The sequence below is a fragment of the Diceros bicornis genome, chromosome 4 (assembly GCF_020826845.1).
Source record: "Diceros bicornis minor isolate mBicDic1 chromosome 4, mDicBic1.mat.cur, whole genome shotgun sequence".
Lineage (NCBI taxonomy): Eukaryota > Metazoa > Chordata > Mammalia > Perissodactyla > Rhinocerotidae > Diceros > Diceros bicornis.
In genome coordinates, this window is record NC_080743.1 from 87,361,945 (window position 1) to 87,388,223 (window position 26,279).

Genomic DNA, 26,279 nt, shown 5'->3' on the forward strand with positions numbered 1-26,279 from the left:
TGGTAGCTGAGTGCTATTATAGAGAGGGTTACAGTTTGACCTACTAATCATGTAAATATTGATTCTACCAGATTACCTGGTTTCTTCTTTAAAGGAAGAATTCTAAGAAGCATCATTCCAAAATGAATTTTCTTCTTTAGAAACAATTTGTGGATAATTACCTAAATCTATATGAAAAACAGAACATATCAGTTCATCTCACAGTTGAGTACCATATATATTTAACTGTCATCTGATATTTAACTGTTCAGTGACCTTCCATATAACTCTTCAACGGTCTTCTCCAATAAAGATGTCTGATATAAAATCACAAAAACCCAAATGCGAACCTGTTCTTTCTTTTGGGTCAACTATCAGTGATGTTTCCAGATTACATTTTCTTTTTTTTTTGGTCAATTAGAATAACGTCATTCTTATAAATATATTGGAATTAAATGTGAATCCATATTTTTAAATTTTATTGCATTAAACACATTTTCTTTAAGGTTTTTAAACCAAAAAACTAGCAGTATTTAGAGACTTTGAGTTTAACTTTGTTTCATGATTACTTAATTCTGAGCAAGAAGTTTCAGCCAGTAATACACTAAATTTAAATGCACTTTTGTATTTACTCTCATCTCACTGCCTTCCTCAGTGGACATTTTGCTGATTAAGTAGTTGAAAAGGAAACAGGAGCAATTCTTTGTTTTAGAAAGAGAGAAAGGAACTAGGGGCCAGCTTTGCCATTTAATGCCAAACAGGAGGCCTCAGAGCAGGGGTTGGTGAGGTGAGAACCTCATTATATGCAGCCTGCCAGTAACTCACACTCCTTCTCTGATTTTACTTCTAAGAAATGCTTCTGTATTGGATTTTTTTAAATTTGGGGATAAGTCTGGTATTTAACCACAAAGAAATCAGTATCATTCACATTCTTTAATTTCACCTTTCAGTCTTTTCTCTTGATGGTTGATACGATGAGCTTAACAGAATGTCATGTAATATTTCACACAATTGGATGTCCAAGAACATCCTGTTCTATAGATGCTTACACAACACCACTGCTGAACTACTGCTCCATTAAGGCTCCTGGGAACTGTGAGGACTACGCAGATGGCTCAGCTAAGTGTCAACATACTGTCTCTATAATTTTGTTACTGGTCTTCAAGAAATTGCCTATACTGAAAGACAGTTTAATTTTTTAAAAACATAAAAGTGTTTATATGACCAAAGCTTCAGGGTGTGGATTTTCTTGCTAATCCTAGTATTTCAAAGAAATAACGATGGTAAGGACTGGAGCCCTGGATCATCTCTCTAATATAGAAGATTCCGAATGAGATTGAAAAAACAGCCTTAGAATTCAGACATCCTTTTTTTCTGCAGATAGGGATGTGAGAGAATTTTTGTCTTACTAAATATCGATCACAAAACATTAGTTTTCCAGTTTTCATTTATCAGTCATGATATATACAAGAAAAACTTTTATAGAAACACAAAAAGAATAAAAACTCCTTTAAACTACTACATTAAAGGTGGACAAAATTATACAGAATAAGAAATACAGTCAATAAAAATGAAAATTAACAATATCAATGATTACTACAACAAAGTGGTCTATTAGCATAATAAAACTAAAATATAGTCACACAGAAAGACAAAGGCATCAACTATCAACATACTATTTCCTCTTAATACCTGCTCCTCATTTTGGCCTGAAATCACCAAGCCCTAAGCACCTGGATTATTTTTTCCTCCCCTTATGCCTCCATCCTTTTCACACTGGGGTACCAGTGTAGGAGGCTCCTGGACGTGGCTAATCGTGCAGCAGCTCCTAAGGCAGCAGTGGCTGTACTTCGAGGAATGAGGAGCTTCTGAGAAATCTGGAGCTGAGGAGACAAAATCAAAGAGAGCTGGTCCATGGCTCCATGACTCTTGTCTTTGAACACTGTTATAGCATGGCTACTAGAAAAATCTTCATTCTTTAGTCTCTCTGGAGAGCTTTCCACTGAAAAAGAAAGAAAATAGAAGTCTTTTCAAGGTGTTCTCACACGCACTGCCTTCTCTCTCCCATTCTAGATCTTTACTAACGTGTTCAATCATCTTCTGTTAGGTGATGACAGTTGCTAATGGCAAAACAGAGAGGATGAGACTCCGAAACCAATCAACAAATGAAAAGGAAATGAGGATGAGGAATCATGCATTGAGATAAAATAAATTCTTGCCAGGATGAGGATAAAAAAGAAAGGGAAAAAATGCACTTATGAATAAGGAAAGGAAGATTTCTTCCTAGGACATCATAAAAATAGATATAATTCCAATTCCAGGGAAGAGTCCTTAAGCTCCTCTATTTCCTTCCAGCAGGGAGCAAAACGCCATTCAATGGGCATTCTCTATTGCAAAGTGGTTCTAATCTCAAGCCTTGTGTCAGCGTAAAAACAAAACTGACCAAGACTGTGGCTGCTTTGAAATTCCAAAAATCAGTTATTGGCCATAAAATGAATTCCTTAGGAATTAGTTTTAATTAAGAAGAAAGAATCTTTTAAATGAGATAAACTGCAGGGAACTCCAATGTCCCAGAGTTCCAAATAGCCAAGGAAGGGAATGCAAGGCATTCTCACATGTGTACTCTAACCAGTGCTACTAAAAGTAGCTGGTCTATAAATTGTTTATTACCTGACTACAATGAGAGAAGGAGCTTTTGCCAGCATCTAAGCCAATACACTGCTTCCTTCAAGAAAGTCCTGATTTGGGGGAAAAAAAAATCTAGGTGAGCCAAACAATGTACTATTGTGTGGTCCATCGTCACAAACCCTTCATAGACTAGCACCAGTAACTGCCCACAGTTTGAAAAGCACTGCTCTAGACCCTAAAAACACAGATTTCAAAAAGTTCAGAGAAAAAGCGGGCATAGTCCAATATTTTATTCATCTTTGCATCTTTAGCATCTAGCATAGTAGCATGTAGTATACGTTCCATACGTTTGTGATGAATTATGCTCAAGGAGGACTTGACAGGGTATTCTAAAAAGTAAAACTCTGATCATAAAGCTATAATTAATGCCCACTAGAGAGAAAAAGAGATGGTGAGTTCTAAAGAAATTTTTTGGTGAGCTCAGATTTTAAAAGGTATAAAAATATGAAGGCAGGGACACGTGATGAAAGGATTTAAAAGAGCAGCAAAACTTTTGCTTCCAGACATGATGTTAATTCAAAAGCGACTGAAAAACAATCTCTCCTGCTTTAGATAACTGGAAAACTGGACACAATATATGAAACAACACCTTTCAGACACTGAACAACAAGCATGCAGGACAGTGATCCCTGAAAGAAGGGAAATAAACCAAGTGAGCCCTACAAGTGCCTTAGCTCCTTGTCTGAAGATAATTTCCAGGCTGCAGGACAAGGAGGGAAGACTGCACTGAGCGAGCCCAGAGGTCTTCCTGGGTTGAGAAGACAGAGCTTGGAATTCATGGAGGCCAAGGTGTCTGGAATTTGCGGGGGAAAAGTAACAGAGAAGAGGCAGTTGGAGAGAATGAAGCTGGAGATCTGCACAGCCTTAGCTGAGTAGTGATCTGGCTCACGCATGCGAAGAAACCACCAAGGCCAGGGAAAAACCTACGTGAAAGGAGTAGGCAGAACGATCACTGGAGCTTCTACTGGTACAAAATAGTTCATGTTCCCACCAGACAAAGTGTAAAGAAATCCTAACACATAGGACATCAAGTCCTGTCAATACTCTCAGAAAGGTGCTACCTAAACAGCGGGGCCAACAGACTGAAGGCTTTTCTAGGCCAGCCTAATGAAACCTAAAAGAAACACAGAAATAATAAAACCAATTTCAGGTAATTTAATTGCATCCCCCTCAACTGAACAGATGGATGGACAGACAGATACAAACAGACAGGAAAGGAAAGAAGGAAAGGAGGGAGGGGAAAAAGGGAGAAAAAAAGGAAAAAATGAAAGAAGAAAGAAAGACCCATCCAACAATGCAAAATTCACAGTGTCTGTCATCCAATAAAAAATTACCAGATACTCAAAGAAGCAGAAAAATATGACTTATAATCAGGAAAAAAATCAATCGGTAGAAGCCAATTCAGAAATGATACAAATGACAGAATGCAGAAATGATACATATGCTGGATTCACAAGACAAGGGTATTAAAATAGCTGTTATAAGAACACTCCAGGTATTCAAGAAGGCAGAGAAAAACATGAGTATAAATGAGGAGAAAAACAGAAGATATAAAAAGACCCAAACCAAATCTCTAGTGATGAAAACTACAATTTCTAAGATGAAAAATATACTGGATGTCAAAAGAACATATTAAACACTGAACAAGAACAGGTTACTACACTGGAGACATAGTAATAGAAACTATCCAAAATGAAACCCAGAAGCAAAGACCTGGAAAAAGGACAGTGCATCAGTGAACTGGGGAACATCATCAAGTGGCCTATCACACTGTAACCCGTAACTGGAGTAAGAAAAAGGAGGGGGGGAGGGAAGGGTGACAGAAAAAATATTTAAAGAAATAATGAATGAAATTTTTCCAAATTTAATGGAAACTATAAACTCACAGATCCAAGAAGCTCAACGAACCCTGGCAGAAGAAATATGAAGAGAACCACACCAAGGCACCTTATAATCAGATTGTTGAAAAGCAGTTATGCGAGAGAAAAATCCTAAAAGCAGCCAGAGGAAATAACACATTACAGAGGACAAAGATAAGAATAACAACAGACGATGTCAGAAACAGTGACGGGCAGAGCAATATCTTTTAATGCATCGAAAAATCTGCTGACCTATAACTTTACATCCAGAAAAACAATGTTGAAGAATGAAAAGAAAATAAAGGCTTTTTCTAATGTATAAAAGCTGAAAGAATACATCAGTAGCAGACCAGCACTACAGTTTAAGTTCTTCAAGCAAAAAGAAAATAACACCAGATGGGAACTTGGATCTACAACAGGCACTGGCAAACTACAGCCTGTGGGCCAAATCCAGCCTACCACCTGTTTTTTAAATAAAATTTTATTGGAAAACAGCCATGTTCATTTGTGTATTGTCTATGGCTGTTTTGGTGCTATATGGCAGAAGTGAGTATCTGCGACACAGACTGTATGGACTGCAAAGCTGAAAATATTTCTTTTCTGGCTCTTTACAGAAAAAGTTTGCTGAACCCTGATTTACACGTGGAAGGAAGAGCACTGGAAATGGCAAACATATGAGTAAACAAAAGAGAATTTTCTCATTTTTAATTTCTTTAAAAGACAGTTGACTGTGGAGCAAAAATAATAAGAATGAATTTTGAGGTTTACAACATATGAAGAAATAAAATATATAACAATAGTTAAAGGACAGGATGGAGGAAACAGAAGTAGGCAATTGTAAGGTTCTCATACTATACAGATAATAATCTGAGGATGATAATTCAAAGATATAGATTATAAATCCTAAAGCAACCATTCAAAGAGCAAAAACAAAAGAAGAGGTAAAACTATTAAGTCAATAAAGGAAACAAATGGAATCATAAAAAAACAATGAAAAAGAAGAAAAGATAAAAAAAGGAATAAGAACAAATGAGAAAGATGGAAAACAAGAAAATGGTAGATTTAAACCCAAACATAGTAATTATCTCATTAAATTATCTAAACACTTCAATTAAAAAGAAGAGATTATTAAATTGGATAAAAAAGCAAGACCACACTACAATGCTGCCTACAAGAAATCTACTTTAATATAAAGATACAGATAGATTAAAAGAAAAAACATGGAAAATGATATACCATGCTAACATAAATCAAAAGAAATCTCAGTGGCTATATTAATATCAACCAAGTGGATTTCAAAGCAAAGACTATTACCATGGATAAAGAGTATATGGGGGCTGGCCCGGTGGCGTAAGAGGTTAAGTGCGCGCGCTCTGCTGTGGTGGCCCGGGATTCGCCAGTTCGGATCCCGGGCGCGCACTGACGCACCGCTTGTCAAGCCATGCTGTGGTGGCGTCCCACATAAAGTGGAGCAAGATGGGCATGGATGTTAGCCCAGGGCCAGTCTTCCTCAGCAAAAAAGAGGAGGATTGGCAGATGTTAGTTCAGGGCCCATCTTCCTCACCAAAAAAAAAAAAAAAAAAAAGAGTATATGTAATTTAATAATGATAAATGGATTGATTCATCAATAGGGCATAATAATCCTAATAACAGTGTCAAAGTCCTTGAAGCAAACTTGATAGAACTGAAATAAAAAAAGACAAATCAACAATATAATTGTAGAGTTCAACAATTTTCTCTCAATAATTGATTGAGCAAGTAGATAGGAAATTAGTAAGGCTATAGAAAACTCAAACAACACTATCTATCAACTTGACTTAATTTATTTATAAAATACTTATCCCAATATCAGACTACACAATGTTCTAAAGTATACATGAAACATTCACAAAGATAAACCATATTCTAGACTATACGATAAATGTCTGAATTTAAAAGGACTGAAAGTATGTCCCCTAATCAAAATAAAATTAAATTAGAAATCAATAAATAATGGAAATAAATTTGGAAAATCTTCAAATATTTGGAAATTAAACAACATACTTCTTGAAGAGAGAACTCATAAGGGTAATTAAAAATATTCTGAACTATGGCTATAATCACCAAGACAAAAAACAACAAATGTTGGAGAGGATATGGAGAAACAGGAACCCTCATACACAGCTGGTGGGAATGCAAACTGGTGCAGCCTCTATGGAAAACGGTATGGAGATTCCTCAAAGAATTAAAAATAGAGATGCCCTATGATCCAGCCATCCCACTACTGGGAATCTATCCAATGAACCTGAAATAAACAATCCAAAGAGGCTTACACACCCCTATGTTCACTGCAGCATTATTCACCATAGCCGAGAAGTGGAAGCAACCTGTGTCCCTCAACTGATGATTGGATTAAGAAAATGTGGCATATATATACAGTGGAATACTACTCAGCCATAAAAAAAGACAAAATCGTCCCATTTTGGAGGATATTATGTTAAGTGAAGTATGCCAGAAGGAGAAAGACAAACACTGTATGATCTCACTCATATGTGGAATATAAACCAACACATGGTCAGAGAAAACTGTATTGTGGTTACCAGGGGCGATGGGGGTGGGGGGTGGGCACAAGGGGTGAAGGGAGTCATATATATGGTGATGGACAAACAAAAATGTACAACCCAAAATTTCACAATGTTAAAAACTATTAAAACATCAATAAAAAAAATATTCTGAACTGAATGAAAATAAAAACCCAACATATCAAAATTCATGACATGCAGCTAAAGCAGTGCTTAAGGGAAATATTATGGACATTGTTGCTAATAAATTTTACAACTTAGATAAAATCTTTGAAATTCAAAACTACCAAAGCTCATTCAAGAAGAAACAGACAACCCAAACAGCCTTATATCTATTAAAGACATTGAATTTGAAGTTTAACAGCCTTCCTACAGAGAAAACTCCAAGCCCTAAGGGCTTCCCTGTTGAACTCTACCAAATGTTTAAGGAAGACATTATATCAATTCCACACAAATTCTTACAGAGAAGAAAAGAGGAGGGACCATGCCCCAACTCATTCAATGACAGCAGCATTTGCTGGATACCAAAATCAGACAGACATCACACAAAAAAACTAGAAACCAATATCTTTCATGAACACAGACACAAACATTCTTAACAAGATTTTAACAAGAGTACAGCATTATATAAAATAAATAATACATCATGGAGGGGACTTCTGGGAAGATGGTGGCATAGGAGGACTCTAAACTCATCTCCTCCCACAGACACAACAAATCTACAACTACCTGTGGAACAATTTCCTCTGAGAAAGAACTGGAAACTGGATAAAAAGAACCCCACAACAAGGGACAGCACCGACAGAGGTGGAAGAGGCAGAAATACCCCCTCTGCTGAGGAAAAAACCACATTGTAAAAACCGTGGTGCTGCATGGCCAGGAGCAATCTTAGGGTACAAAGCTTCCCCTGGAGGAGCGGGGGATCTGAGCAGGAGAGCTATGCCACAATAAGCAGCTTTTGAATTCAGCATAACAGAGACAAGTGCCATAATACACAGCTTTGCTGGCTATTAAACCAATGGGGAATACCCCCAGAAAAGCTGCTGAACATAAGAGAAAGAAAGCCTGCTCTTAAAGGGCCCATGCACCAATTGACCCCTTCTGGAAACCAACAGAAAATCACCAGACAGAAAGGTACATAGTCCTTTGGTAAAAGAGACTCACTTGATAAACTCTGAGTGCATCTCAGAGAGGCAGGAGGCGACTGGGACCGCCTCCCCAAGGACTGAGACACTGGTGACAGTCATTATTCTGACCTAGTACAGGTGTGCTGACATAAACGTTGGCAGACACCATTGGATTTCTTCCTCAGGCCTGTTAGCACAGGGGTTTGCCCCTCCCACTAGAGCACTGATTTAATCCAGCTCAGCCAGGGCAGGCAGCCTCCTCTAGGGACTGGCCCCGCCCACCAACAAGCCCAAGGGGAAATTGTGGGCCTGTGCAGGCAGGGTGCATGGGACCTCTGCAGCAGGGCTAGTGGGCCTGCCTCAGTGGGGCGGGTGTGTGTGCAGGGTGGGACTGTGTGTTGGCAGGGTGTGTGGGCCAACAGGCAGTGGGGCTTGTCAGCTACAGCAGACTTGTGCCACTGGCCATCTCAAACAGCCACACAGGGGATCTACCCCACCTTCTAACGCCTGAAATGACTGTGTGCTGCAATGCCTGGGGCCAGCCCCACCCAGCTGCACTCCTGAGAGACTGATAATAGCCTCGCAGGCCAGAGGCCTACAGCAATTGTGAGCCCCTGAGCCTGGCAACTAGCCACACTGGGGGCCTGACTCACTTAAAAAGCAGCAGGTGTGTGCTATTATACCTTGCAGCCAGCCATGCTGCGGCTTGCCCCACCTGACTAAAATGACCGTAGCAGCCACACACAGCTGAGCCTTATAACCAGCCGGCCCAGGGGCCAGCCTAGACTACCTGTGCACCTGCAGCAAAAGCAACTCCACCACAACAGAAGAGCACACACAACCCACACAGGGGACACTCCTGGAACATTTGGAACTGGTGATGACAGGGAAGCACACTGTTGGGCCCCATAAGGCATCACTTACATAAAGCCACAACTCCAAGATCAGGAGACGTAGCTGATCTACCTAATATACAGACACAAGCACAGAGAAGTAGACAAAATGAGGAGACAAAGGAATATGTTTCAGATAAGGGAAAAGGACAAATCCTCAGAAAAAGAACTAAACAAAACAGAGATAAAGAATCTACCTGATAGAGAATACAAATAGTCATAAGGATGCTCACTGATCTTGGGAGAAGAACAGATGAACACAGAACTTGAACAAAGAAATGGAAAACATAAAACAACCAATCAGAACTGAAGCATACAATAGTGGAAATGAAAAATTCACTAGAGGGAATCAACAGCAGAGTAGATGATACAGAAGAACAGATCAGTGAGCTGGACGAAAGAGTAGAGGAAATCACCCAAGCTGAACAGAAAAAAGAAAAAAGAATTAAAAAGAACGAGGACAGTCTAAAGGACTTCTGGGACAACCAAGCATACTAACATCCATTTTATAGGTGTCCCAGAAGGAGAAAAGACAGACAAAGGGATAGAGAACCTATTTGAAGAAATAACAGCTGAAAACTTTCCTAACCTAAGGAACGAAAACAGACATCCACGTACAGGAAGTACAGAGAGCACGGAACAAGATGAACCCAAAGAGGCCAACACCAAGACACATAAAAATTAAAATGTCAAGAATTAAAGATACAAAGAGAATCCTAAAAGCTGCAAGAGAAAGGCAACAAGTTACACACAAAGGAAATCCCATAGCTATTAGCTGATTTTTCAGTGGAAACCTTATGGGCTAGAAGGGAGTGGCACAATATTTCAAAGTACTGAAAGGAAAAAACCTACAGCCAAGAATACTCTACTCAGCAAGGTTATTATTCAGAATGGAGGAAGAGGTAAAGAGTTTTCCAGACAAGCAAAAACTAAAGGAGTTTATCACCAATAAATGGCCTTACAAGAAACGTTAAAGGGACTTATTTAAGTAGAAAAGATCACAAACAGGAATAAGAAACTAATCAAAGAAAAAAAGTCACTGGTAAAGGCAAAAATACAGTAAAGGTAGCAGATCAAACCACCTATAAAGCTAATATGAAGGTCAAAAGACAAAAGTACTAAAAACATCTATTTCCATGATAAGACTTTAAGGGATACACACACAAAAAGAGATTAAATATGATATCAAAAACATAAAATGTGGGGGAAGGGGAGTAAAAGTATAGGGCTTTTAGTAAGAGGTCCAAGTTAAGAGACCATCAATTTAATATAGATTGCTATTTACATAGGGTATTATATATGAACCTCATGGTAATCACAAACCAGACACCTATAATAAATACACAAAAACCTAAGAGAAAGGAACCCAAACATAATACTAAAGAAAGCCATCAAACCACAAGGGAAGACAGCAAGAGAAGAAGAAAGGAACAGAGAAGAACTACTAAAACACCCAGAAAAAAAGTAAAAAGAATGGCAGTAAGTACATACTAATCAATAGCTACCTTTTTTTTTTTGTTTTTTTTTGTGAGGAAGATCAGCCCTGAGCTAACATCCGTGCTAATCCTCCTCTTTTTGCTGAGGAAGACCAGCTCTGAGCTAACATCTATTGCCAATCCTCCTCCTTTTTTTTCCCCAAAGCCCCAGTAGATAGTTGTATGTCATACTTGCACATCCTTCTAGTTGCTGTATGTGGGACACGGCCTCAGCATGGCCGGAGAAGCGGTGCATCGGTGCGTGCCCAGGATCCGAATCCGGGCCGCCAGTAGCGGAGCATGCACACTTAACCGCTAAGCCACGGGGCCAGCCCAGCTACCTTAAATGTCAATGGACTAAATGCTCCAATCAAAAGGCATAGGGTGGCTGAGTGGATTAAAAAAAAGACCCATATATATGCTGCATACAAGAGACACTTCAGACCTAAAGACACTCACAGACTGAAAGTGAAGGGATGGAACAAGATACTCCATGAAAATGGCAATGAAAAGAAAGCTGGGGTAGCAATACTTATATAAGACAAAATAGACTTTAAAACAAAAACTGTAACAAGAGACCAGGAAGGGCACTGCATATAGATAAAAGGAACAATCTAACAAGAAGACATAACACTTGTAAATATCTATGCACCCAACATAGAAGCATCTAAATATATAAAGCAATTATTAACAGACATAAAAGGAGAAATAGACAGTAACACAATAATAGTAGGGGAATTGAACACTCCACTTACACCAATGGATAGATCATCCAAACAAAAGATCAATAAGGAAACAATGGCCTTAAATGACACATTAGACCAGATGGACTTAGCAGATATATACAGAACATTCCAACCCAAAACTGCAGAATACACATTCTTTTCAAATGCACATGGAACATTCTCCAGGACAGATCACATATCAGGCCACAAAACAAATGTTGATAAATTTAAGAAAACTGAAATAGTACCAAGCATCTTTTCTGACTACAACGGTATGAAACTAGACATAAACTGTAAGAAGAAACCTGGAAAAGCCACAAATATGTGGAGATTAAACAAAATGCTACTGAACAACTATTGGGTCAATGAAAAAATCAAAGGAGAAATCAAAAAATACCTGAAGACAAATTAAAATGAAAAAACATGCCAAAATTTATGGGATACAGTAAAAGTGGTACTAAGAGGGAAGTTTATAGCAAACGGGCCTACCTCAACAAACAAGAAAAATCTCAAACAACTAACAGTGCACCTAAAGGGACTAGAAAAAGAAGAACAAAACAAAGCCCAAAGTCAGCAGAAGGAAGGAAATAATGAAAATCAGAGCAGAAATAAATGAAATAGAGACTAAAAAAAAAAAAAAAAGAAAAAAAAAATCAATGAAACTAAGAGCTGGTTCTTTGAAAAGACAAACAAAATTGACAAACCTTTAGCTAGTCTCACCAAGAAAAAAAGAGAAAAGGCTTAAATAAATAAAATCAGAAATGAAAGAGGAGAAATTACAATGGACATCTAAGAAATACAAAGCATGATAAGAGAATATTAGGAAAAGCTATATACCAACAAATTGGATAATCTAGAAGAAATGGATAAATTCTTAGAATCACACAATCTTCCAAAACTGAATCAAGAAGAAACAGAGAATTTGAAGACAACAATCACCAACCAGTAAGAAGACTGAAACAGTAATCAAAAACCTCCCCAAAACCAGAAGTCCAGGACTAGACAGCTTCCCTAGTGAATTCTACCAAACATTCAAAGAAGACTTAATACCTATCCCTTCTCCAACTCTTCCAAAAAACTGAAGAGGAAGGGAAGCCTTCTAACTCATTCTACAAGGCCAACATTACTCTGATACCAAAGCTAGACAAGGACAACACAAAAAAACAAAATTACAGGCCAATATCACTGATGAACACAGATGTAAAAATCCTCAACTAAATATTAGCAAATTGAATACAACAATACATTAAAAAGATCATACACCATGATCAAGTGGGGTTTATTCCAGGGATGGTTCAACATCAACAAATCAATCAATGTAATACACCACATCAACAAAATGAAGAATAAAAATCACATAATCATCTCAGTAGATGCAGAGAAAGCATTCAACAAGATACAGAAAGTACCTCAACACAATAAAGGCCATATATGACAAACCCACAGCTAATATCACACTCAATGGTGAAAAACTGAAAGCTATCTCTTTAAGAACAGGAATTAGACAAGGATGACCACTTTTGCCACTCATTTTTTTGTGGGGAAGATTAGCTCTGAGCTAACGTCTGTTGCCAATCCTCCTCTTTTTGCTGAGGAAGATTGGGCCTGGGCTAACATCCGCACCCATCTTCCTCTACTTTACTTCACATGTGGGACGCCTGCCACAGCATGGCTCCATAAACAGTGCGTAGGTCCGTGCCCAGGATCTGAACCTGTGAACCTCAGGATGCTGAAGCAGAGCCCGTGAACCTAACCACTACACCACTGAGCTGGCCCCTCACCACTCTCATTTAACACAGTTTTGGAAATCCTAGCTGGAGCAATCGGACAAGAAAAAGAAATAAAAGGGATCCAAATTCGAAAGGAAAAAGTGAAACTGCCACTATTTGCAGGTGACATGGTTTTATATATAGAAAACCCTAAAGAATCCACCAGAAAACTTTTAGAAATAATAGATGAATATAGTCAAGTTGCAGGATACAAAATCAACATCCAAAAATCAGTTGCGTTTTGGGACTGGCCTGGTGGCACAAGCAGTTGGGTGCGTACACTCTGCTGCGGCGGCCCAAGGTCCGCTGGTTTGGATCCCGGGCATGCACCGATGCACCGCTTGTCAAGCCATGCTGTGGCAGCGTCCCATATAAAGTAGGGGAAGATGGGTGTGGATGTTAGCCCAGGGCCAGTCTTCCTCAGCAAAAAAAGAGGAGGATTTGCAGATGTTAGCACAGGGCTGATCTTCCTCACACACACACACAAAAATCAGTTGCGTTTCTCTACACTTAACAATGAAGTAGCAGAAAGAGAAATTAAGACTACAATCCCATTTACAATTGCAACAAAAAGAATAAAATACCTAGGAACAAATTTAACCAAAGAGGTGAAAGACGTGTACACCGAAAACTATAAAACGCTGATGAAAGAAATTGAAGAAGATACAAAGAAATGGAAAGATATTCTGTGTTCATGGATTAGAAGAATTAACATAATTAAAATGTCCATACTTCCTAAAGCAATCTACAGATTCAATGCAATCCCTATCAAAGTCCCAAGGATATTTTTCACAGAAATAGAACAAAGAATCCTAAAATTTATATGGAACAAAAGATCCCAAATAGCCAAGGAATCCTGAGGAAAAAAAAGAAAAAAGCTGGAGGTATCACATTCCCTGATTTCAAAACATATTACAAAGCTACAGTAATCAAAACAGCATGGTACTGGCACAAAAACTAGACACACAGATCTTGAACAGAATTGAGAGCCAAGAAATAAACCCACACATCGATGGACAGCTAATTTTCGACATACAACAGAGAAAGGAAAGTCTCTTCAATAAATGGTGTTGGGAAAACTGGACAGCCACGTGCAAAAGAATGAAAGTAGACCATTATCTTACACTATACACAAAAATTAACTCAAATGGATTAAAGACTTGAACGTAAGACCTGAAACCATAAAAATTCTAGGAAAAACCATAGGCAGTACACTGTTCGACATCAGTCTTAGTAACATCTTTTCAAATACCATGTCTCACCAGGCAAGGGAAACAAAAGAAAACATAAACAATGGGACTACATCAAACTAAAAAGCTTCTGCACAGCAAAGGAAACCATCAACAAAATGAAAAGACAACCTAACAACTGGGAGAAGATATTTGCAAACCATACATCTGATAAGGGGTTAATATCCAAAATATATAAAGAACTCATACAACTCAACAACAAAGAAACAAGCTATCCAACTTAAAAATGGGCAAAAGATCTGAAGATTTTTCCAAAGAAGATATACAGCTTGGCCAACAGGCACACGAGATGATGTTCAACTCACTAATTATTAGGGAAATGCAAATAAAAACCACAATGAGATATCACCTCACACTTGTCAGAATGGCTATAATTAACAAGACAAGAAATAACGAGTGTTGGAGAGGATGTGGAGAAAACGGAAATCTCATACACTGCTGGTGGGAATGTTAACTGGTGCTGCCACTATGGAAAACAATATGGAGATTCCTCAAAAAATTAAGAATAGAACTACCATATGATCCAGCTATTCCATTTCTGGGTATTTATCCAAAGAACATGAAAACACGGATGTGTAAAGATATATGCACCCCTATGTTCACTGCAGCATTATTGACAATAGCCAAGGCTTGGAAACAACCTAAGTGCCCATCAATGGATGAATGGATAAAGAAGATGTGGTATATATACACAGTTGAATACGACTCAGCTATAAAATAAAAGATGAAATCGTGCCATTTGTAACAAGATGGATGGACTTTGAGGGTATTACACTAAGTGAAATAAGCCAGAGGGAGAAGGTCAAATACCATATGATTTCACTCACAAGTAGAAGATAAAAACAACAACAAGAAGAAACAAACACACAGACACAGAGATTAGATTAGTGGTTACCAGAGGGGAAGACGGGAGGGAGGAGGGAGAAAGGGTTGATAGGGCACATGTGTACAGTGACAGATGGTAATTAGTTTTTGAGTGGTGAACATGATGTAGTCTACACAGAAATCGAAATATAATCATGTACATCTGAAATTTATATAATGTTGTAAACCAATGTTACCTCAATAAAAACAATAATAATACATCATGATCAAGAGAGCAGTATCCCAGGAATGCACGCTTGGTTTAACATTTGAAAATCAATGTAATTCACCCTAAGAACAGACTATTTAAAAAAAAAAATCATCTCAGCAGATGCAGAAAAAGCATTTGACAAGATTCAATACCCATTCATGATAAAAGCTACCAGAAATCTAGGAATAAACTGGAATTTCCTCAGCCTGACAAGGGCATTTACAAAAAACCTACAGCTAACATTATACTTCATTTGTGAAAGACTAAATGGTTACCTGAAAGGTCAAGAACAAGACAAGGATTTCACTCTAACCTATTCTATTCACCCTACGTTTCAGGTCATAATCAGCACAAGAAAAAGGGAAAAAGGCAAACAATTTTCACATAAAGTAAGCTGTTTTCTCCCCCAACAGATGATATAATTGTTTACAGAGAATCCCAAAAACAGAACTAACAAGCTAAATTTAGTAAGGTCACAAGATATAACGACAATATATAAAATCAACCATATTTGAATAAACTAGCAACAATCAAAAACAAATAAAAATATCATTTATATAATAGCTTAAAAATATGAAATACCTAGGGATAAATTTAACAAAATATGAATAATACCTATACAACTGAAAACTATGAAACATAATTAATTGCTGAAATCAAAGAGGACTGAAATAAATGGAGAAACAGATTATGATCATAGATCAGAAGACTCAATATTGTTAAGATATCACTTCTCTCCAAATTGATCTATAGACTAAAAAAAAATTCCAATGAAAATTCTAGCAGGTTTTGTGTAAAATTAATTTTAACATTTATGCAGAAAATGCCCTAAAATAGCCAAAACAATTTGAAAAAGAACAAAATTATATGACTTTAAGACTTATTATAAAGCCATAGTAACCAAGACAGTGGTGTACAGACAGACATAAAGAATACTAGAACAGGAGCAGCCCCGTGGCTTAGTGGTTGGGTGTGCGTGCTCCGTTGCTGGCAGCCCGGGTTTGGAACCCCAATGGACTGCTTGTCTGGCCATGCTGAGGCGGCATCCCACATACAACAACTAGAAGGATGTGCAGCTATGACATACAACTATCTACTGGGGCTTTGGGGAGAAAAAGGAGGAGGATTGGCAATAGATGTTAGCTCAGGGCTGATCATCCTCACAAAAAAACAAATAGTAGAACATAATATAAAGTCCAGAAACAGACCCTCATATATACAGCCTATTGACCCTATTGACTTCCACAAAGATATCAAGGCAGTTTAATGCAAAAAGGATAGTCTTTTCAACAAATGGTGCTGGCACAACTGAATATTTATATGTAATCAAAATAAATATTGATCCTTACATCACACCATATACAAAAATTAACGAATTGGATCACAGACCTAAATGTAAGCCCTAAAACTCTAGAACTTTTATCAGAAAATGTAAGAGAAAATCTTAGTTTCTTGGGTTAGGAAAGATTTCTAAATAGGACACAAAAGCTCAAACTATAAAGAAAAAAAATCAGTAAATCTGACTTCATCAAAATAAAAAATTTTGCTCTTCCAAAGATGCTGTTAAGGAAATGAAAAGGTAAGCCACATACTTGAAAATATTTCATATATATATATAGCTGACATAGGTTTTGTGTCCAGAATAAAGAATTTTTACAAATGAATAAAAAGAAGGTAATTCAATAAAAATGAGGAAATACTTGAACACGCAATTCACTAAAGAAGATATAAACATGGCATATAACCACATGAAAAGATGTTCAACATCATTGACAAATAGGGATATGTAAATTAAAATCACAATAAGATACCACTAGACACCCCCTAGAATGGCAAAATTAAAAAAGATTGATGATATCATGCGTTGGCAAGGAGATGGAGCAATTGAAACTTTCATATATTGCTGGTGTGAATACAAAATGGTACAGCCACTTTGGAAAACATTTTGGTAGTTCTTAAAAAGTTAAACATGCAGTGACCATATGAGCCAGTAATTCCATTCCTAGGTATGTAAAAATATGTCTACACAAAGAGCTGTATGTGAATGTTGACAACAGCTTTCTTCATAATGGCCCAAATCTGGAAACAACACAGATGTCCATCATCTAGTGAACAGATAAACAAACTGTGGTATATCCACACCAACTGGGTACTACTCAGCAATAAACAGGAACAAAGGTTTGACCCTGGAAATAAACTAAATGAATCTCTAAGACATTATGCTAAGTGAAAGAAGTCAGACATAAAAACTACATACTGTAAAACTCCCTTTATATGAAATTCTAGAAAAGAGAAGGTAACATGCCAGGAGCCAGCGAGTAGGGGTAGGAATGCCTGACTGCAAAGGGACATGAGGAAACCTTTCAGATTGATGGAAACGTTCTATATTATGATTATGGTGGTGGTTATAAGACTGTATACTTTTGTCAAAACTCATAGAACCGTACACTTAAAAATTGGCAGATTTTACTGTATGTAAACCTGACCTCCCCACACACAAAACTGCAGAAAAGAGTGGCAAAGTGAAAGGGAAAAACTGAGCCCAGAAATAATATGAGGACTTGAGACAAATGCTACAGTTAGCAATTTTTCAATTGTGTTCTGAAAAAGATAAACGAAAGTTTTTAGCAGTATAGCAAACCATTATATTTGTCACTTATATGTAAACCCACCTGAACCAGAGTGTTCTTCTGGGGAATCAACCACTGTAGGAGTTGAACTGAGTGCTGCTGTGGACAACTGAATTTGCTTTTCCTGAGTCTGAATGTCATTAGGCTCAATCTGGCTCCCTTCTGCTGACTGCTGTGACTGGATAAAGGAGATGTAGAACTCTTCCAACTTGGGCAATGTTGAAGAATCTGAAGAACTCTTTCTGTCCGGTTGCTGCAGAATGGGAAAAATGGGGCACAAGCATGAAAAGTAACTACTAGTATAAGAGGAAGAATTAGCCTGTTTTGGTTCCTTACTTATAAAAGACAAACATTTTTCATATCATGATTAATAAATAAAACTTTTCACTTTTAAGAACCTAGATACTCTCTAGAAAAAACAAGTCCCTCTCTAACTTAGTGACCATCAATTCAAGAAAAATTTCTTGAGCACATATTATGAGCAAACACGGTACTGAGTGCTACCATACACAGTTAAGGAAGAGTGGCAGGAAATGAGAGAAATAACGTTCAGTGAGCACTCGTCAGGCAGAGTGCTAGGCTATTGGCGTGTGTTTCTTCATTTAAACATCAGTACAACCATTCTAGGTTAGGTGTCATGTCTAAAGAAGACATATGGCTTCTTTAAGAAGATTATGGCTTCTTTCACTTAGCATAATGCTTTTTATAAGAGCCTGAGTAGGTTATCCAATGTCAATCAGTAAGTGGCAAGGCAGAGATCTGAACTCAGCCCAGTCTATGTTCTCTGTGCTCCACCACACCACCTCCCAGTACGATATGATCCCTGTCCCTAAAGAGCTCATGATCTTCACTTAGGGAAACAGTATATGTGCTGCAGCTAGCCATGAAGGGAGGCATTATCTGCATTCTGCAATGTGAACAACACACTAGGAGAACACAAAGGCGTTAAAGGAAGGCTCCTCAGAAGAAGACACAAAATGGAGTATTAAGAACCAGCGTTTGAGAGAAAAAAATGAATGTCCCAAATAGATATTAAATTTGGGCTAAAGTGAATGGAGTGCCAAATTTTAACCATTAGATCCTATATCCTACCTTATAGTCATTGCTGAAGTAGACCGAGTCTGTGGTAACTCAATTGCACTTACCTTCTGTGATGTTAACTGCCATTAATATGACTAAAGCGGGCCCTACCAGGTCTAGACTGTAACAACTGACCTAAGTGACTTAAAGTCTGGGATGTGCCCAGAGTAAACTGAAACAATAATTATACAAACAGGAAATGTAGCTTTCTATGTTCTCCAGGCTCATGTGTAGTAGACATTTTACATTAGTTGGCATTCCTCTTTTCTTCCATCACAAAACCTCATTTTCAAACATGACTGGCATGAATGTGGCTTATATAATACGTAGTATACAAATGGCTATGTGTGTCACCTCTGTTTTGACAGAAAAAATGAAACTCTAAAATTCCAGATAGCTATAGTGGTCACATAATATGGTACTCCAAGAAACCAAAGACCTGGATTCAAATTTTTGCTTAGTTTATGCATCTCACATGTGTGCTTTAGTTATCCTTTAAGTTTATTCTAACTTACAATGAGGGTTGAGCATTGGTTAGTTCTTTCAATAAAGCTTCAATGACAATTCAGTAAATAAATATTAATATGATAAACTTTTAGACTTGTAAAGATCACTAGTTTAAATCAGTCTTTGCAGATGGACAAACTGAGGCCCCAAAAGGTAACTTGTTCAAACTTGGAAATTTAGTCAATGGTAAAAACTAAGCCCTGGATTATATAACTCCCAAACCAAGTGCTTTTACACTATGCCCTGCTGCCTGTTTTCAGTAGTTTAATAACAATCAAAATCATAAATAAATTTTTTAAAGGTTATATCTTTTCTTTCCTCATAAATGTGATTTTGAAGTAAGATGCACTGTTAAAACATACCTAAGACACATTCTGATAGCTTTTCACACTGGAAAAAAACAACATGGGCGAATGCTTTCTAAATCTATATGACACTTTGAAAGCAAGTAGTGAAGTCAATTTAAACACTTAATTGAAAAGCAAGTCTCTTCCTCCAAAGAGTGGTCTACAGCCTTGCTACTCAAAGTGTGGTTCTTCAATCAGCACCTTCAGAATCACCTGGAAGCTTCTTAGACATGGAGACCCTTAGTCCCCATCCCAGGTTTGCTCAATCAGAATCAGCATTTTCACAAGATTCTCAAGTGATCTGTATGCACATTATAGTTTGAGAAAGCATTGCTCTCCCAGATTTATCCCTTTGTAGTTATTAATGACTGACTCCCTCATAGACGTGTGAAAATATACTTTCATGGAACTAGAGGTCAGTGGCAGACATTCAAGAAACAAGTTCATGATTTCCGAAACACTAACACATACAATCAAAAGCATAGCCCAAAACCAAAACAACATACAACTGCACACCCATTAAGATGGCTATAATTTAAAAAATAGTTAATAACAAGTGTTGGCAAAGATGTGGACAAACTGCAACACTCTTATATTGCTGGTGGAAACGTAAAATGGTGTGGCTGCTTGGAAAAGTCTGGCAATTCCTTAAAACATTCAAGACAGTTACCAAAAGACCAACCAATTCCACTCCCAGGTATATACCTAATAAAATTCAAAACATATGTCCACATAAAAACATGTACATGAATGTCACAGCAGCATTATTCATAATAGCAAAAAACTGGAAACAACTCAAATGTCCATCAGCTGATGAATAAACAAAATGTGGTCTATCCATACAATGGATTATACAGCCATAAAAAGAAATAAAGTACTAGGAGTGATGTCAGCATCATGGTGGAATGAGCTCTCCCCTTAGACTCTACCACCTAAGATACAACAAAAAGGACACTCATATTCCAGCATAGGACATTCACATAACACAAAAGACGTCTGAGAGACCCACACAGCCATTCATCAGAAAGTGGAGGTGCTGGACCCCCTGGAGGAAGTGGAAAGAGGTAAGGAGAGCTCCTCTCCCACCCCAGCAGCAGCCCTGGGACTGCATGCAGCTCTGAGAGGAGACGGGGGAAGGGTGGCCCTCCGCAGGAACACCATGGCTCTCCAAGTTCCCTCACAGCCAGGAGGAAAGCCCCACACAGAAGTGACTGACCGACTGCAGGGGTTTCTTCATCAAGCTAGCACCTCAGGAGAGCAGACAGTGAAAGAAGAGCAAGATGCCCCTGGGATGGGGCAGGCAAAAGAAAGCCCCTCCCCCTGCCCAGCGCTCCAGCTCAGCCAGTCGGCCAGAGTGCCCGCACATTCCTTAGAAAAGCAGCAGCTACAGAGGCCAGGGATCCCAGCGGGCTCAGAATACACAGCTCTTGACCCCCACCCAGCAGCAGCAGGTGGAAGCCGCGACCAGATACTATCAGTGTGCAGAGACACAAATCCACACCATCAAACAGTATGAAACAATATATATTAAATCTCCAGACCAGAAGGGAAATGACAAGCACCCAGAAATCAATCCTGAAGGCACAGAAATTTATAATCTAAATGACAGAGAATTCAAAATAGCTATCATAAAAAAGCTCAATAAATTACAAGAAAATACAGATAGATAGTTCAATGAAATCAGGAACTTCTTCACAAAAGAGACTGAAACTATAAAGAAAACCAATCAGAAATGTTGTAGATGAAAAACACAATGGAGGAGATAAAGAAAAAACTAGAGTCTTTAAATAACAGAGCTGCCAACTCGGAGGATAGAATTAGCAATCTAGAGGATAGGAATACAGAAATGCTCCAGATGGAGGAGGAGAGAGAAGTAAGACTAAAAAGAAATGAAGAAATTCTCCAAGAAATATGCAATTCAATGAGGAAATGCAACATAAGGATTATAGGTATTCCAGAGGGAGAAGAGAGGGAAAAAGGATCAGAGAGCTTGTTCAAAGAAATAACAGCTGAGAATTCCCAAACCTGGGGAAGGAGCTGGAAATACAAGTGAATGAAGCCAATAGATCGCCTAACTATATCAATGTAAAAAGACCCTCTCCAAGGCATACAGTAGTAAAGCTAGCAGAAGTCAATTACAAAGAAAAAATATTAAGGGCAGCAAGGCAGAAAAAAATAACATAAAAAGGAACCCCTTTGAGGCTTTCAGCGGATTTCTCAGCAGAAACCTAACAGGCTAGAGGAGAGAATGGAATGATATATTCAAAATTCTGAAAGACAAAAACTTTCAGCCAAGAATACTCTACCCGGCAAAAATATCCTTCAATATGATGGAGAAATAGAAACTTTCCCAGACAAACAAAAGCTAAGGGAGTTCATTGCCACAAGACCCCTCCTACAAGAAATGAGTGAGAAGGCCCTCATACCTGAAAAATAAAAAGAAAGAGGAGGCAAAGCCTTGAGCAAGGAGAAAAATCAGAAAAATTGTAGCTCTCTGTCAGAACAGCTTAGCAAACAATTATAACATCAAAGATAAAGGAAAGGAAAACACCAAAAATAAATATAATCTTATCATTTTAACCACAAACTCACAACACAAGATGGAATAAGTTGGAATAAGTTATGACAATAAAATAACTTAGAAGGGGAAGAGGAAAGGGATGGAATCAACTTAGTCTAAGGAAATTACGAGGCTATCAGAAAATGGACTATCTCATCTATGAGATTTTTTATACAAACCTCATGGTAACCACTAAACAAATAATTAGAACAGAGACACAAATGATAAATAAAGAGAACACTAAGAAAACCATCATAGGGAGTTACCAAACTGAATTGGTAGTCCAAAACACATGGGATGAGAAACAAAGGAAATGCAGAACTGGAAAATGAGCGATAAAATGGCAGCATTAAGCCCTCATATATCAATAATCACTCTAGATGTAAATGGATTGAATTCTCCAATCAAAAGACACAGAGTGGTGGAATAGATTAAAAAATAAGACCCAACAATATGCTGCCTCCAGGAAACACATCTCAGCTCTAAAGACAAACACAGGCTCAGAGTGAAGGGATGGAAGACAATACTCCAAACTAATGGCAAAAAAAAAGAAAACAGGCGTTGCCATACTTATATCAGACAAAGTAGACTTCAAGATTAAACAGGTAATGAGAGACACAGAGGGGCAATATATGATGATAACAGGGACACTCCACCAAGAAGATATAACACTTATAAGTATATATGTACCCAACACAGGAGTACCAAAGTCCATAAAGCAACAATTAATAAACCTAAAAGTAGATATTAACAACAACACAATAATAGTAGGGGACCTTAACACCCCACTTACATCAATAGATAGACCATCCAGACAGAAAGTCAATAAAGAAATAGTGGAATTGAACAAAAAACTAGACCAGATGGACTTAATAGATATATATAGACTACTCCCATCCAATCACAGTGGAATACACATTCTTCTCAAGTGCACATGGAACATTCTCAAGGATAGACCATACGTTGGGAAACAAGGCAAGCCTCCATAAATTTAAGAAGATTGAAATCCTAACAAGCATCTTTTCTGACCATAATGCTATGAAACTAGAAATCAACTACAAGAAAAAAACTGGGAAAGTGACAAACATGTGAAGACTAAACAACATGCTACTGAACAACCAGTGGATCACTGAAGAAATTAAAGGAGAAATCAAAAAATATCTGTAGACAAATGAAAATACACCATACAATCTCACATGGGATGCAGCAAAAGCAGTCATGAGAGGGAAACTCATAGCAATACAGGCCCACCTTAACAAACAAGAAAAATCTCAAATAAGCAAACTTAAACTACATCTAACAGAATTAGAAAAAGAAAAACAAAGCCCAAAGTCAACATATCAAGGGAAATGATAAAAATCAGAGTAGAAATAAATGAAATTGAACCAAAAAAAAAAAAAAAACAGTAGAAAGGAACAATGAAACAAAGAGCTGGTTCTTTGAGAAGATATACAAAATTGACAAACCCTTAGCCAGACTCACTAAGAATAAAAGAGAGAAAGGTCAAATATATAAAATTAGAAACAAAAGAGGAGAAATTACAATGGATACCACAGAAATACAAAAGATTATAAGAGAATACTATGAACTATGTGCCAACAAATTGGACAATCTAAAAGAAAAGGATAAATTCTTAGACTCATACTACCTCCCAAAAGTGAATCAAGAAGAAATAGAGAATCTGAAGAGACCAATCACAAGTAAACAGATTGAAACAGTAATCAAAAACCTCTCCAAAAATAGGGCCCAGCCCCGTGGCTGAGGGGTTAACATCCCACAGGCTCCGCCTTGGCAGTCTGGGCTCGTGGGTTAGGATCCCAGGTGTGGAAATACTCCACTCACCAGCCACACTGTGGCGGTTCCCACATACAAAAAAAAAATAGAGGAGGGTTGGTACAGATGTTAGCTCAGGGCTAATCTTCCTCAAACAAAAAGAGAGGAGGACCGGCAACGGATGTTAGCTCAGAGTGAGTCTTCCTCAGCAAAATAAATAAATAAATAAAATTTAAAAAATATTTTAAAAAAGAAAAAAAGGAAAATCTCCCCAAAATTAAATGTCCAGGACCAGATGCTTCTCTGGAGAATTCAACCAAATTTTCAAAGAAGAGTTAATATCTATCCTTCTCAAACTATTCCAAAAAACAGAGGAACATGGAACACTTCCTAACACATTTTACGAGGCCAACATCACCCCGATACCAAAGCCAGACAAGGACAATACAAAGAATGAAATTTACAGGCCAATATCACTGATGAACGTAGATGCAAAAATCCTCAACAAAATATTGGCAAACCGAATACAGCAATACGTTAAAAAGATCATACATCATGATCAAGTGGGATTTATACCAGGGACAAAGGGATGGTTCAACATCCGCAAATCAATCAATGTGATACACCACATTCACAAAACGAGGAACAAAAAGCACACGATCATCTCAACAGATGCTGAGAAAGCATTTGACAAGATCCAACTTCCACTTATGATAAGGATGCTAAGAGTAGACAATGGGGAAAGGATAGTCTGTGCAACAAATGATGTTGGGAAACCTGGATATCCACATGCAAAAGATGAAACGGGACACTTATCTTACACTATACACAAAAATCAACTCAAAATGGATTAAAGACTTGAACATAAGACCTGAAACTGCAAAACTCCTAGAAGAAAACATAGGAGAAAAGCTTTATGACGTTGGTCTTGGCAATGATTTACTGGAAATGAAACCAAAAGCACAAGTAACAAAAGCAAAAATAAACAAGTGGGACTACATGAAACTAAAAATCTGCACAGCAAAGGAAACAACACAATCACAATGACCACATACTGTATGACATTTATATGAAATGCCTCAAATAGGCAAATCTATAGAGACAGAAAGTAGATTAGTAGTTGCCTAGGGCTGTGGGAGGATGGGCAAGAGGTGTGACTGCTAATGGGTACCGCATTTTTTTGAAGAAGTGATGAAATGTTCTAAAATGAATTGTAGTGATGGTTGCACAAGTCTGTCTATACTAAAAATCATCTGAATTGTACACTTTAAATAAGTGAATTACATGGTATGTAAATTGTATTTCAATAAAGCTGTTATTTCTTAAAAACAAACTACATGAGAAACAAAATATAAAAGTCTATTTTATCCTAAAACTAAATCCATGCTCTCAAGCAACCTATGTTTCTGGAACAGACTATTCTATGTAATACAGCATATGTTATCACTGCTCTCACATGAAGTAACCACATTCTGTAGCAAATATATCACTCAGAAGATTCATCTTCCAACAAATCTGCTTTTCAACAAGTGTCCTAGACTTGAGTCCTTTATTTTCAATGTAACACACAAAAGTACAGAGGCCTGGTAGCCAAATTTCATGATTCACACAAATTGTCCCACTGTTTCCAGAACACATGATACATCTGAGAAACACAAAAGAAATGGATTTTGTTCCACAGTTAGTGCTTTCTGCCAAGCGACATAAAAGAAAAACTCGCCTAGATGATAGGACAGATACAGAGCTTATGAAAATACCTATTTTCTCTATCCTAATACAGAGTTTAATCAGTATTTTAAATCTAGGCTCAGGATTTTCTTCTGAATAGATGAATAAATATATTAAGTTAATTGAAACTAATGTTGAAATCAACATACATTTTATGTGTATGTATTCTACCAAATGCTAAGAAAGGGATCATTAACCAGAATTTTACCTTCTAGAAATGAAAGCATTTCCTCATGAGAACCTGTCACAATAA

At 37.6% G+C, this 26,279-nt stretch overlaps 1 protein-coding gene across 6 annotated transcripts in view; it reads right to left on the reverse strand.

Moving 5' to 3' along the window:
- Positions 1-1,408: 1,408 nt before the first annotated feature.
- Positions 1,409-26,279, reverse strand: part of TDRD5 (tudor domain containing 5) — a 102,977-nt gene continuing 78,106 nt past the window's right edge. For 5 of the 6 annotated variants that reach the window (XM_058539949.1, XM_058539947.1, XM_058539943.1 and 2 more), the window contains 2 exons: positions 18,074-18,284; positions 1,409-1,981 (listed from right to left, as the gene is read on the reverse strand). In XM_058539949.1, the coding sequence (XP_058395932.1) occupies positions 1,734-1,981; positions 18,074-18,284 (459 nt within the window). In that variant the 3' untranslated portion in view covers positions 1,409-1,733. The remainder of the gene's footprint in view (positions 1,982-18,073; positions 18,285-26,279) is intronic. The other variant, XM_058539946.1, reaches the window with a different exon arrangement.